General features: G+C 43.2%; 1 protein-coding gene across 1 annotated transcript in view; it reads right to left on the bottom strand.

The window, feature by feature from the left end:
- Window positions 1-15,050, bottom strand: part of INO80D (INO80 complex subunit D) — a 1,521,357-nt gene that overhangs the window by 369,852 nt on the left and 1,136,455 nt on the right. Inside the window, exon 8 of the mRNA XM_044075859.1 lies at window positions 5,143-5,276. Within this exon, the coding sequence (XP_043931794.1) occupies window positions 5,143-5,276 (134 nt within the window). The remainder of the gene's footprint in view (window positions 1-5,142; window positions 5,277-15,050) is intronic.

The raw sequence follows: 15,050 nt of genomic DNA on the forward strand, positions 1-15,050 counted from the left end.
TTAGGTATTGTAAAATCTGAGGTATATTTGGAACAAGCGGTTCAAGTCCTTGTGCCTGGTTCCAAGCACAGAATCTCTTCCATTTTTCTGCATAAGATTTCCTAGTGCTGGGCCTCCTGGCTTCTAAAATGACATCCATAACAACTTTAGAGAGAGGAGTGGTCTGAGTGGCTAAATTATCTGCCATGCAGCCAGATTTAAGGTTCTGAGTTGACTGTGTAGAATCTGATCGTTTTGTTGAGTCAGAAGATGAGGAATTTGAGGTAAGGGCCAGGCTGGGCCTTGAGACAAGCTCTTTAGGATTGGGTACCAGTGCTGGCGTGGCCAGTCTGCGGCAATCAGGATCATTTTTGGCTTCTCTTGTCTGACTTTTAGGAGTACCTTGGGAAGAAGAGGCAGTGGAGGGAAGGCATAAACTGTCAGGGTTTTCCAGCTGAATGAAAGAGCATCCACTTTCCATGCTTGTGAGTGATACGTTCTTGTGCAGAATTTCTGTAGTTGGCAGTTGTGAGGGGAGGCAAAAAGATCCATGTCCAGGCGTCCCCATTTTCTTGTTATCATGCTGAAGACCTGTGGATTTAGTTTCCATTTGTGCGGATCCATGAGATTTCTGCTTAGTTCGTCTATCAGTGTGTTTTTCTTTCCTGGCAGGAATTGTGCCTGCAGATGCACTTGATAGGTCAGTGCTGTGCTCCACAGAGTCATGGCTTGCCTGCAGAGGGGGTAAGAATGTGTGCCCCCTTGCTTATGTACCACATAACTGTGGTGTTGTCCGTCTTTAGTAATAGTTGTCCTGGACGTAGTAGATCCTTGAAGGCTGTCAGGGCATTCTGTACAGCTAGCATCTCTTTTTGATTGATGTGAAGATGCATTTGTTCCTTGGTCCACGTGCCCTGAATACATTTTCCTGCCATATGTGCCCCCCAGGCATAATCCGATGCATCCGTTGTTATTGTCTGCCTGGCAGTGAAGGGCTGTCCCTTGTTGTGGTGACAGGCCCTGGACTACCATCGAAACTCCTGTTGTAGACAGGGAATTATAGTCACTATTGTTTCCAGGCTGTGGCAATGCTGAGTCCAAACACTTTTTAGATACCATTGTAGTTTCCTCATATGCAGTCTTGCATATGGAATGAGTAGAATGCAGGAAGCCATGAAGTCCAGGGACTGCAGAATTTTTCTTGCAGGGAGCTGGGTCTTTGTTGCCATCATTTGAAAGTAATGAGTCAGTTGTCTTTGTTTGTCTGGAGTGAGATAAGCCATCTGGGCAGTTGTATTTAAGCTTGCACCCAGGAATATTATCTCTTGAGAGGGCACTAGTTTTGATTTCTTTTCGTTTACTGTGTACCCTAGGCAAATTAGTAATCTTTTTACAAATGCCAGATGCTTTAATAGAATGTCCTTGCTCTCTGCTTGAATAAGGCAGTCATCTAAATAGGGGTATATCTGAATTCCTCTTTGTCTGCAAAATGCAATTACTGGTGCCAGGCATTTTGTGAAGACCCTGGGAGCAGTAGATAAGCCAAAGGGCAGTGCAGAGAATTGGTAATGCATTGAGCCAGCTATGAATCTGAGGTATCTTCGGCAAGATTGTCTGATTGGGACATGCAGGTATGCCTCTTTGAGGTCCAAAGTAACTAGCCGAGCCTTCTTGCCCAGCATGGGTAGAAGTTGCTGCAGTATTAACATTTTGAATTTTGGAATATCCAGGAAAGTATTTAGAGTTGACAAGTCCAGTATTGGTCTCCAGGCTTTGTCCTTTCTGGGAACCAGGAAGAGTCTTGAGTAAAATCCTTGTCCCTGTTCTTACTGTGGTACTCTTTGAATAGCTCCCATGTCCATGAGAGCAGCAATTTCCTTTTGTGCCTCTGCCCATTGGTTTTGTGGCAGATCCGGCATACCTTTTGATTTTGGAAGAGTGTGAAAGTGGAACCTGTAACCCTGAGAAACTATATTCAGTACCCATTTGTCCTGGATGATTATGTGCCAATTGTGTGGGAAAAGTGCTAGCTTTACCCCTAGAGGTGCTGCCAAAAGGTAAGTGCTTGGCTTTTGTAGAGGAAAGTCATTGGGACTGTTTCCTATAAGGTTGTGATTTGTCTTCTCCTCCTTTGGGGGCAGAAGCACCCCATTGTTTAGGTCTGTAGGAGCCATGTGGCTGAGATCTGCCTCTTGGGTGTCTGTATCTGCCTCTTTGAGGCCTGTCTGACATCTGAAAGGACCAATTTTTGGAAGGCCAGTTTCTACTAAACCTAGGTGGTTGAACCTGTAAGAAATCCTTTACTGTCTGCATAGATTTTGCTTTGTCCTCCATTTTCTTTAACACCTCTTCTGCCTTAACACCAAACAAAATATCATGCTGTAATGGAGCATCCAATAATTTTACTTTAACATGTTCAGGTAAACTTTATTCTTTCAACCAAGTATGCATTCGAATGACAGAGCCTGTTACTGCAGCTCTGCAAGAAGCCTCTAATGAATCAAAAACACATTGCAGAGTATGCGTTCCCACTTGTTCAGCTGCATGCAATAATTTCTGCATTTCCTTATTGTCAGGATTCTCTGAATTTGTAAGCATTCTCTGTTTTAACAAAGACATGAGGTACTGTTGAAACCATGTGAAACTGGCAGTTTAAAGCCCTTACAGCTAAAGTAGCAGAAGTGTAAACTTTTTTCCCTCATCTATCCAGAGCTCTAGAATCCCTATCAGAGGGAACAGGGTTTTTAGCAGTGGAAGCCTTGACCCCTTTGGGACCTTGAGAAATTGTTCCAGGGTCAGCAGTAGGGTTTTTATAAAGAAATTTATGAGAGTCAGGGACCCTGTAATACCTGTCTGGCTTGACTGGTGCAGGGGGTAAAGAATCAGGAGACATACTGGATTCACAGAAAACATCATCAACTATATCAAGCACAGGGAGGATAGACAGGGACCTGTGCTGAGGCAGTAAAAGAAAATCTCTGAGCCTTTTCTTGGATTCTGAATAATCCTGGCTCTCCCAGTGGAAATGTTCCCTCATGGTGTGCAGAGTTTCCCCCAAAAGAGTAATCCTCAGGTGGAGCGGCTGAAGGTATAGATTCTTCAGCATCAGAGTCCTCATAGGGAGGAAGAGAATAGCCCTGATCTGAAGAGGAATCAGAGGAAATAGAAACCTGGTCAGAGGAATCATAGTCAGTGTCTTGCCTAGGCCTTTTATCAGGAGGGGGATGGGAACCCCTGATCAAAGTAATTAAGTCTTCGGCCATTTTAAGCATCTGTTTCTTTGGCATGGTTGACTGTCCAGATGAATGCTGTACTTGTTTCTTTGTCTTTAATGGTGTCTTTGACTGTACTTTGGCTGCTGCAGAGGATTTAATAGTAAGCTGTGAAGGTCTGAAAACACCTTCAGAAGCCGATGCCTGCTCAGCGGCTCCGGACCCATCTGAGGGAATATTTTCCATAGGCCCAATACCTTGAGTATCCAGAGGCCTAGTCGTCTCCACGTGGGAGTCGGAAACGGCCTGTGGCTCTGAGGTAGCGGGTGTCAGAAAGCGTCTCACTGAGAACCGGCGACTGGCCTAGAAGAGGCTTCGTCATCGGTTTTGGACCTCGGATGCCTGTCCTTTTCCTTGTCTTTGCATTTTTTATGAATTCCGGTCGTCAGTTGTTCCGACGGCATTATATAGTTAAATCTTTGGCCAAAGTAATGAAATGCAAAATCAAACAGACGTTTAATAGTGCATTTGTTGAATCTAGCACAAAACCGACAACTAGTAATGTCGTGGTCAGGGCCTAGGCAAGGAATACAGTAAGAGTGGAAGTCCTTATGAGGTATTTGCTTCCCACAAGAAATACAATTGTTAACTTTTACTGACATCAGTCTGGAGCAAGAAAAAGTTTCCCCAACGGGGTACTTAGCTTTATTGAAGACTTCGGTTCTGAAACTCTATTTCGAAAATCTCAGGAGTCGGCCGACCGGCACTTGCGAACTGCTTCTGCTTTGGGCACCGTGCGGCAAGAAAGACTGAAGAAAATGGCGTCGGTTGCATCTTTTATACCCCTGGAGCACTGATGTCAGGGAGGAGGAGACAGCAACCGACGCCAGACCAAGACTTTGGAACTCGGGCCGACTGCGGGTCGCCTGCCAGCAGGATAACCCAAGTGTATTGACTGCAACAGTGAAACACGAACATCTACTTTTTGCAGAACAGCTGCAAGATTCTTCCCTGCTAGAGTATTTTTTTTCTACTTTTCTGGCTGATTTTCTGTTACCTTTTTTCAAATTTCTTCTTTACTGACATCCACGCAATATAATTATTAGCCAGTGACTACATTTTATCCAGTTTGTTTTTACTGGCTTTCTCTTCACAATGGCAGTTTTCACACTGCAAGAGCTCTAATCAATTTGCTGATCAATGTGCAGACATCTTAGAAGTCCAGCAAGACAAATTCTGATAATTAACAAATGGTACAGTAACTTTAAACATACTAAAATATTTGAAATTATAGTCATCTTATTCTAAAGGATTTGATTTCACTGCAAACCATTATCCTGTAAAATAGAGCAAATAAAAGCTCAATTACCTTCAAATATAAACAGACTCCTGTTCGCCTATTCTTGTGAACTTTATTTTACTGTATACTGTTGCACTACAGAAATTTAAAAAAAAATCAATTTTCAAGGACAGCCAGTCATGGTGCATGATGATATGAAATGGTTCTGAATTCTGGGCTTGACTATGATCACTACAGTACAGCTGTATTGATTTTGCACACACTGCCTGTTCTAGCCAACCACAGCATACAAGCTGTATATGATTACTTAGTACTACTAAAGGAAAATGTTTTGCCACTGTAGGGTGCCCTCAGAAGGGCCTGAATAAACCTATTACTATGAAGACAGCAGAATGAAATACTGCAAGCAATAAAGACAGCTGCAGCCACTGTTGGAAGCAGCTCTTGAAGAGAAATTCTGCCACTTGGTGGTGAAGGCTCTTATGATCTGATACAGTAAATGCAAGACTAACTGATGGAGATCTAACCTTTCATCCCCAAAATGCAAAAGGGTATCAGAAACTCTTTTTAACATTAGCAATGACCAAGTCAATCTGTGTAAGATATTTAATTTCTAGTAAATTAAATGTGACACAAGTATTTGAGTTTTACCATTTTCTTTGCATGCTCTTCACATAATGGTGTCTGATGCGTTATATCAAATACCGGAACAGAACACTGCTGGCCATCTGCAAATTTGGCTGTGCAACTTGAAAATAATTGCTGAGATCGATTCAGTAAAATATCTGATTAACTGTAGTTAAGGAAAAACAAAATATACAAACTTATACTTGGACAAATGCAGGAAGAAAAAGCCATTCAATGTATTTATTATACAGTATAGTTATGTTAAGAGCTTAAAAATAATTGTAGATGTTGATGTACTTTTAGTGTTGCAGTAGTGATGAAGTATATCTGCGAAAGAAATTAACCTTAACAGATGTTCAAGCAGATTCTCTGCAGTTCTTAATAAACTTCAGCATGACTTCCACTGCTTTGCAACCTTCCCATATCCAGGAGTGCTAGATGTCCATCCATCTGGGACAGCAAGATGCATTCAGTGCTAATATGAACACCCACACTACATCAGTTTAGAGCTGGAAAGGTGTCAGTATCTTGCAAAGCTGATTAGGCTCACAGAACAGTAAGAATGCGAACACTGCATTTTTGTAACAATCTCCCTCTTCTATGAGTTTGTGTGATCTCAAGAGTTGTTTTATATGTGTGTGTGCCTGTGTAGAAACATTCGGGGGGGGGGGTGCAGGGGGAGTTCTAAGTTTTCTGACCTAGGGAACATCACTATTTGTTTGGATGGATCAAATAATCTTGTCAACTAAAGAAGACAAGATTATGTACTGCAAAACCCTAAGAGTCAATGCTGAGTTATGTCATACAGAGATAGAGAAAGAAAAGCCCTCTTAACTCAAGCTACGTTGTGGGGAGAAAGAAAAAAAAAAGGACTTCCTAAATCTATTGATTATTGGGCAGGCCCGTGACCCTATAAGAGACTGGGGGAATAGTGGAATCATAAGGATAGGGAATTAGCCATGGATGCCCAAGCCCTGAATCACGGAAATGATGGGACTGAAAATACTGATGCAATAGTCATCTGCTCCAAACCATGCTATTACAGTAAGTTCTTACACAACTGTACTGTCCTGACTAATGGAACAGTTCCCAGTCCTTATGAAAACCAGGTGGTCAGCAAGGAAGGGTTAAACACCATACCATGCAGAATGTCCTTAACAAACCCAGCCTTAGCCATGGAATAGCTGTCCAGTTTAACATTTGGAAAAGGACAGATGGCCATGTAGCTACTTCTGAGACAGGCTCAGTAGCTAGTCTCCTGAAGAAAGCCATAATTCTCATGTTGTGAGCTCTAATGCTTCTCTGATTTTTTTTCTTCTTCTTTGAAGGTAACCATTTGGAACTTGTCAGTTTGTAGATAGCCACTCTCTTCTTCCCTTTACAAAAAACAAACACAACTGTCTAAAGCTTCTAGTATCCTTAGTTCTGTGTAAATAATATCTCAGTTGGCTATTTGCATACCAGAAATACATCCCTTTGCCCCAGTTTTGAGGATTGGGAAGACGACACATAGTTGAATGGGCATGCTGCAGGTACGTTCTATGAATGCTTTTGGCACATTGGAGGGCTTCACTTTAAAACTGAAGCTGTATATATTTTTTTTAACACACGAAGGCTAGAAGTTCTGATACTGTTCTTGCAAAGGTGTTTGCTACCAACAACGCTGTTTTCCAACTCAGTAATTTCAGAGGAACTGTGGTGACTAGATCAAAGAGTAATTGAGTCATTTTTTTTCCCAGTACTCAATTTTATAAAGGGTTTTACTGGTAGCATTCATGCCAATGGCAGGTTCAAGGGAGAGACAGGCTGAAATGGCTGAAAGATGCTCCTTAATGGAAGCATATACTGCAGGGACTAGTGGCAACAGTGCTGGGATGGTGCCCTGATTCACTCTGTGCCACCAGGCAGAAAACCTCTTCCACTTGGATAAATAGGATTTTCTGCAGATAAGCTTCCTACACTCTTAAGTAGGATAAGCATGCCTTCAGTAAACTGGTGCTTGAAGGGCAGAAGAGTAAATCATCCAAAGCCGTGAGCCGAGGGCCACCTTTTTCTGAGAAGGACTTCCTGCAGAGGCAGTATGCAATGTTTTCTCACTTTTTTTTTTATTTATCCAAGTCTTTTGGGTTTCTAATACCATGACAGGAATGGACTCCTTTCCTAGATATGGGCAGTCATTGCTAACTAAGACCTTGATTTTTGCCAAGATCCTTTGTATTGGGTTTCTCTAGTACTGTATTGGGCACACACGACTAGGTTTATAAAGACAGTACAGTTTTGTACCTACCATAAATGTAGATGTTCGAGTGTTCACACTGCCGCAGTCATTACACTTGGGTTATCCTGCCATCAGACGGTCCCGCAGTTGGCCAGAGTTCCAAAGTCTTGGTCCGGCGTCGGTTGCTGTCGCTTCTTCCCTGACGTCAGTGCGCCTGGGGTATACAAGATGCATCCGACACCATTTTCTTCAGTTTTTCTTGCTCCAGATGTCAGGTGCCCCCAAGTAGGTAGGCAATACATATTGCTAATAAAAAATATAAAAATAACAATACCTTCATTTACAAGCAAATACACCACAAAGGTTGTATAGGATAGAAAGGTATAGATAAGTCCAGCTAGGACAGAGGGGATGGAGGGAGGGAAACCTGGACTACAGCAGTGTGAACACTCGAACATCTACATTTATGGTAGGTACAAAACTGTACTATGTTCATCGTGTTACACTGCTGCAGTCATTACACTTAGGTTGAATCCCAAAGCTAAGGTTGCGTGGCTGGTCTATAAAGAGTTAGGATTGGCTATGAGGCCCTGCAGAACTGCAGTGGCAAATCCTGCACTGGATTTAGAGTAAAGAGGCAGGTGGCAATGCTTGGTAAAGGTGTGCACTGAACTCCAAGTTGCAGCCTCCAAAATTTCCTTGGTAGGTACTCCTCTGAGAAAGGCTGTTGAAGTGGCTGTGGCCCTGGAGGAATGCAGCCTATTGTTATTTGGGACTGATTTTCCATGCTGTGTGTAGCAGTAACATATACAGTGTCCTATCCATTTGGATATAGTCTGCTTTGAGATAGCCTTGCCCTGTGATCCTGCAGCATATGCTACAAACAGTTGCTCAGTTTTCCTGAAAGCTTTTGTTTTGTCCAAGTAAAAGCGTAGCTGCCTATGTACGTCCAAAGAATGCAGAAGTTTCTCCCCTTTATTCTGGGGGTTTGGATAAAAAGTAGGCAAATGGATGGTTTGGTTAAGAGCCGCACTACATACCACCTTTGGCATAAAGGTAGGGTTTGTCCTTAAAGAAACCCTGTCCTGATGAAAAATTATAAAAGGTTCCACTGCCATTAATGCCTGTAGCTCTGAGATGCTTCGTGCTGAAGTTACTGCTAGGAGCAGAGCTGTTTTCCATGATAAAAATTTTAGATCGGCTGTATTGGCTGGCTCAAAAGGTGGCAGGGTCAGTTTTTCCAAAATGAAATTGAGGTCCCAAGTTGGTGTTGGTGCTCTCCGGGGTGGTCTTATGTTTTTAGCCCCTCTGAGGTACTGTTTTAGCAAAGGATGAGAGAATAAAGGAGGATCCGTGTTGTAATGTGCTGAAATGGCAGAGGCGTGGATCTTAATTGATGAAGAGGATAGGCCTCTGTCCAGTATCTCAGTTAAGTATTGTAAATTCTGAGGAATGTTTGGAACAAGAGGGTCAAGGTTTTGAGCCTGGTTCCAGGCACAGAATCTCCTCCATTTTTCTGAGTAAGCTTTCCTGGTGCTAGGCCTCCTGGCCTCCAAAATGACATTCATGACAGCTTTAGAGAGAGGTGTTGTCTGTTTGACTAATGAATCCGCCATGCAGCCAGGTTTAGGGTTATGAGCTGACCATGCAGGATCTGATTGTTTTGTTGAGTCAGAAGGTGCGGAATTTGAGGCAAAATCCATGGTGGGCCTTGAGCTAAGTTCCTTAAGATAGGGTACCAGTGCTGACGTGGCCAGTCTGGAGCAATCAGGATCATCTGTGGCTTTTCTTGTCTGGCTTTTAGGAGTACCTTTGAAAGGAGAGGTAGTGGCGGGAAGGCATAAACTGTTACGTTTTTCCAGCTGATCAATACAGCATCCACTTTCCATGCTTGCTTGTGATAAGTCCTTGTGCAGAATTTATGTAGTTGGCAATTCAGTGGGGAGGCAAAAAGATCTATGTCTGGGCATCCCCATTTTTGCATTACCATGCTGAAGATTTGTGGATTCAATTTCCATTCGTGAGGGTCCATGATATTTCTGCTTAGAGCGCCTGCCAGAGTATTTTTCTTTCCTGGCAGGAATTGTGCTTGCAAGTGAACTTGATACATTAGAGCTGTGTTCCACAAGGTCATGGCTTGCCTGCATAGGGGATAAGAATGAGTGCCCCCTTGCTTGTTTATGTACCACATTACTGTGGTGTTGTCTGTCTTTAATAATGATTGTCCTGGATGCAGAAGGTCCTTGAAAGCTGTTAGGGCATTTTGAACAGCCAACATCTCTTTTTGATTGATGTGAAGATGCATCTGGCCTGTGGTCCACTTGCCCTGAATGCATTTTTCTGCCAAGTGTGCTCCCCAGGCGTAATCTGAAGCATCTGTTGTTAGAGTCTGCCTAGCTGTGGGTAGGGTAAAAGGCTGACCCTTGTTTAGGGGACATGCCTGTGCCCACCATCGAAACTCCTGTTGTAGGCAGGGAATCATTGGTATTACTGCTTCTAAACTGTGAGATTGTTGAGTCCAAACACTTTTTAGGTGCCACTGTAATTTCCTCATATGCAGTCTGGCATATGGTATTAGTAGTATGCAGGATGCCATGAATCCCAAGGCCTGCAGAATTTTTCTTGCAGGGAGCTGGGACTTTTTTGCCAGTAGTTGAAAATAATGAGTTAGTTGAACTTGTTTGTCTGGCGTGAGGTAAGCCATCTGGGCCGTTGTATTTAAGCTGGCACCCAGGAATATAATCTGTTGTGAGGGCACTAGTTTTGACTTCTTTTCGTTTACTGTGTACCCTAGAGAAATTAGCAACCTTTTTACAAACGCCAGATGCTGTAGAAGAATGTCCTTTGTCTCTGCTTGAATGAGGCAGTCGTCCAGGTATGGATATATTTGAATTCCTTTTTGTCTGAAAAATGCAATTACTGGTGCCAGGCACTTTGTGAAGACCCTGAGGGCAGTGCAGAGAATTGGTAGTGCATTGTACCAGCTTTGAATCTGAGGTATCTTCTCCAATTTTGTCTGATAGGGACATGCAGGTATGCCTCTTTGAGGTCCAGAGTAACAAGCCAAGCCTTCTTGCCCAGCATGGGTAGAAGCTGCTGTAATGTCAACATTTTGAATTTCAGAATAAGGTCTAGTATGGATCTCCAGGCCTTGTCCTTTCTGGGGACCAGGAAGAGTCTTGAGTAAAATCCTTGTCCTTGTTCCCGTTGTGGTACTTTTTGAATAGCTCTCATGTCCACGAGGACTGATATTTGTTTTTGTGCCTCTGCCCATTGATTCTGTGGCAGGTCTGGCATTCCTTTTAGCCTTGGTAAAGTATGAAAGTGGAACCTGTAACCTTGAGACACAATATTCAGACCCCATTTGTCTTGGGTGATTGTTTGCCAGTTTTGAGAAAAAAGTGCTAGTTTTCCCCCTAAGGGGGCTTCCAAAAGGGAAGTGCTTGGCGTACGAAGGGGAAAGTCATTGTGACTGTTTCCTGTAAGGTTGAGACTTGCCCTCACCTCCTTTTGGGGTTGAGGTGCCCCACTGCCGTTGTCTGTTTGAGCCTTAGGGTTGAGGTCTGCCTCTTGGGCGTCTGTATCTGCCTCTCTGTGGCCTGTCTGACACTGGAAAGGACCAATTCTTTGTTGGCCAATTTCTGCTAAATCGAGATGGCTGTAGCTGTAAGAAATTCTTGACTGTTTGCATAGATGTGGCATTATCCTCCATTTTCTTTAACACCTCTTCTGGCTTAACACCAAACAAGGTATCATGCTATAAAGGAGCATCCAATAATTTTGCCTTAACATGATCAAGTAAACTCTGTTCTTTTAACCAAGCATGTCTTCGAATCACAGAACCTGTAACTGCGGCCCTACAAGAGGCCTCTAAAGAATCAAAACCACATTGCAGAGTATGTTTTCCCACCTGTTCAACTGCATGCAATAAATCCTGCATTTCTTTACAATCAGGAGCTTCTGAGCTTGCAAGCATTTTCTGTTTTAACTGAGCCATTAAATATTGTTGGTACTTAAGCATGTGAAACTGGCAATTTAAAGCTCTTACTGCTAAAGTTGCAGAAGTGTATACTTTCTTCCCCCATCTATCCAAAGCTCTGGAATCTCTGTCAGAGGGCACTGGATTTTTTGCAATGGAAGCCTTAACCCCTTTTGGACCCTGGGAAATAGTTTCTGGATCCACCAAAGGGTTTTTATAAAGAAACTTGTGAGAGTCTGGGACTCTAATATCTACCTGGCTTGGCTGGTGCAGGGGGCAAAGAGTCAGGGGATAAGCTGGATTCAGAGAACACATCATCCACAATATCAAGCACAGGCGGAATAGCCAAGGGCCTGTGCTGAGGCAATAAAAGGAAATCCCTGAGCCTTTTCTTGGATTATGAGTAATCCTGACTTTCCCAATGAAAATGCTCCCTCATGGTATGTAAAGTTTCCCCAAAAGAGTAATCCTCAGGAGGAGAGGCTGAAGGGATAGATTCTTCAGCATCAGTGTCCTCATAGGGGGGTAGAGAGTATCTCTGGTCTGAAGAGGAATCAGATGAAATGGAAACCTGATCAGAGGAGTCACAGTCTGTATCCTGCCTAGGCCTTTTCTCAGGAGGGGGATGGGAACCCCTGATTAGAGTAATGAGGTCTTTGGCCATTTTAAGCATCTGTTTTTTAGGCATGGAGGACTGTCCAGGAGAATGCTGTACTTGTTTCTTTGTCTTTAATGGTACTTTTGTCTTGGTTGTTGTTTTAATGGTAAGTTGTGAAGGTCTGAAAACACCCTCAAAAGCCGATGCCTGCTCAGCGGCTCCGGACCCATCTGAGGGATTAGTTTCCATAGGCCCAATACCTTGAGATTCCAGAGGCCTAGTTGTCTCCACGTGGGAGTCGGAGGCGGCCTGTGGCTCTGAGGTAGCGGGTGTCAGGGGCTGTGAAAGCGCCTCACCGAGAACCGGCGACTGGCCTAGAAGAAGTTTAATCTTCGGTTTTGGACCTCGGATGCCTGTCTTTATCCTTGTCCTTGCGTTTTTTCGGTTTTGCGGTCGTCGGTTGATCCGACGGCATAGTATAATTGAACCTTCGGCCAAAGTAGTGCAAAGCAAAATCAAAACGCCTTTTTATAGTGCGTTTGTTAAATCTAGCACAAAACCAACAACTACTGACGCCGTGATCAGGGCCTAGGCATGGAATACAGTAAGAGTGGAAGTCCTTATGAGGTATTTGCTTCCCACAAGAAATACAATTATTAACTTTTTCTGACATCGGTCTGAGGCAAGAAAAAAGTTTCCCCAATGGGGCTTTATTGAAGACTTCGGATCTGAAATTCGACTTTGAAAATCTCAGGAGTCGGCTGACTGGCACTTGCGAACTGCTTCTGCTTCGGGCACCGCGCGGCAAGAAAGACTAGGGAAAATCGCGTCGGATGCATCTTACATACCTCTGGTGCACTGACGTCAGGGAAGAAGTGACAGCAACCGATGCCGGACCAAGACTTTGGAACTCTGGCCGACTGCGGGACCGCCTGACAGCAGGATAACCCAAGTGTAATGACTGCAGCAGTGTAACACGATGAACATCCTCGGGTTAGTAGCCCAGTAACCACCTATGAACCTAAGTCAAAGTATGATTAAAGTTAATGAAATTAGTATTGTTTCAATCCTCGATGTTAGCCAGAAGTGTTCTTCGCAGCATCCACAATGTGCCCAGTAATGACTCCTGCAATTCATACGGAGTTACATATCTAAATATGATTGTAAATTCTTTTTTATAAGACCCATTGCTCCTACTATTACTGGAACTGTTTGGGTATCTTTCTTCCACATTGCCTTTGTTGCTGCCTGCAAATCCTGGTATCTTATGACTTTGTGTCTCTGTACATAACACTGTAGTCACTGGGTGTAGCAATTTCAATGATCAATGCTACTTTTGTCTTCTTTTCATGGACTACGTCTGGTTTTCTCGCATCCATTTTTGAACTGTTGGTAATGGATGATCCCATATGATATAAACCATCACTTTCTATGAGGCTTTGTGGCTAATGTTCCCAGTATTTTTCAGCTACTTCAATATTATAATTTTTGCATAATCCTCAGTGCAACAGTATTGCCACATTATTATGCCTTTCAGTACAAAGTCCTTCTGCCATTAGTATATCACAACCAACAACAAGATGTGCAACTGTTTCCAATTCTGTTTTACAAAAACTATATTTGTCTGTTTCTCCCACATGTTCAATGGCGTCTGCAAACCAATGTGCACGTAGTCTACTACCTTGGGTCACCAATATTAACCTTTCATCTTTTGGTTTAAATTCACCTCTCCTTAACAATTCCTTTGTTCGATCTTGACGAACATGAGGTTGTTCCAAGGGTTTTCTATACTTGCAACTATATTTATGCATTTTCCACATTTCTTGCCTTATCATATGATTCTTCACCTTATAGTACAGTTGTGTACACTTACCATAAATGTAGATGTTTGAGTGTATTCACTGTTGCAGTCCTTACAAATGGGGTTATCCGGCTCCCGGTAGCCCGCAGTCGGCCATAATACCAAAGTCCTTGGTATATGACGTTGGCTGCCTCCAGAACAAGCCTGACACCAAGACGTCAGGTACAAAGGCAGGCAGCCGACGTCACTTCCTCAGTTTTTCTTGCCATAATTGTCAGGAGCCCCCAAAAATGTAAGACCAGGTAAAGAAAAAATCCAGTCTGTGCCCTAGGAAAAAAAGAGGATGGAAGGGGGGGGGGGGACCAGGACTGCAACAGTGAATACACTCGAACAGCTACATTTATGGTAAGTGTACACAACTGTACTATGTTCATCGTGTTTCACTTTTGCGTCCTTTCAAATGGGTTGAATCTCAAAGCCCAGGAAAAAATAAAAGGGAGGAGGAACACCATTGATTAAGGGTTGGTAAGAATGCCCTGCAACACTGCAGTGGCAAAACCAGCCCTGGACTTAAAAACAAGGGCAAATTGTAATGTTTGGTGAAAGTGTGGACAGAAGTCTAAGTATCTGCTTCCAGGATGTCCTTAGTAGGTACACCTCTGAGAAAAGCTGCTGAGGTAGAAGTAGCTCTAGTAGAATGGGTCCTAATACCCTGTGGAGGAACCTTGCCATGCTGTAAGTAACAAAAGTGAACACAATGAGCAATCCACTTAGAAACAGTCTGTTTAGAAATAGTTTTGCCCTGAGCTCCAGGAGCAAAACTGACCAACAACTGATCTGTCTTTCGAAAAGGTTTAGTCCTGTCCAGGTAAAATCTAATTTGCCTATGCACATCCAGTGAATGCAGCAACCTTTCTCCTCTATTCTGAGGATTATGAAAGAAGGTAAGCAGAAGGATAGACATCATTTTCTGTTTAAGTAGGACCATAATATGCTGTTGATATTTAAGCATATGAAACGGACAGTTTAAAGCTCAGATTGCCAAGGTTGCATAAGTGTAAACCTTCTTACCCCATCTATCCAGCGCCCTGGAAACTCTATCAGAAGGGGTAGGATGTTTAGCAGTAGAGGCCTTAATGTCCTTGGGACCCTGAGAAATGGTTTCAGGATCAGCAATAGGATTTTTGAAAAGGAATTTGTGGTAGTCAGTAACCCTGTAATATCTGTCTGGCTTACTAGGAGCCGGAGGCAGAGAATCAGGAGTCATGCTAGATTCTGAAAAAACATTATCAACAATGTCTAGAACAGGAGGTATAGCCAAAGGCCTATGCTGAGG

The sequence above is a fragment of the Protopterus annectens genome, chromosome 6.part1 (assembly GCF_019279795.1).
Source record: "Protopterus annectens isolate FY-2018-M chromosome 6.part1, PAN1.0, whole genome shotgun sequence".
NCBI classification, from domain to species: Eukaryota; Metazoa; Chordata; order Ceratodontiformes; family Protopteridae; genus Protopterus; species Protopterus annectens.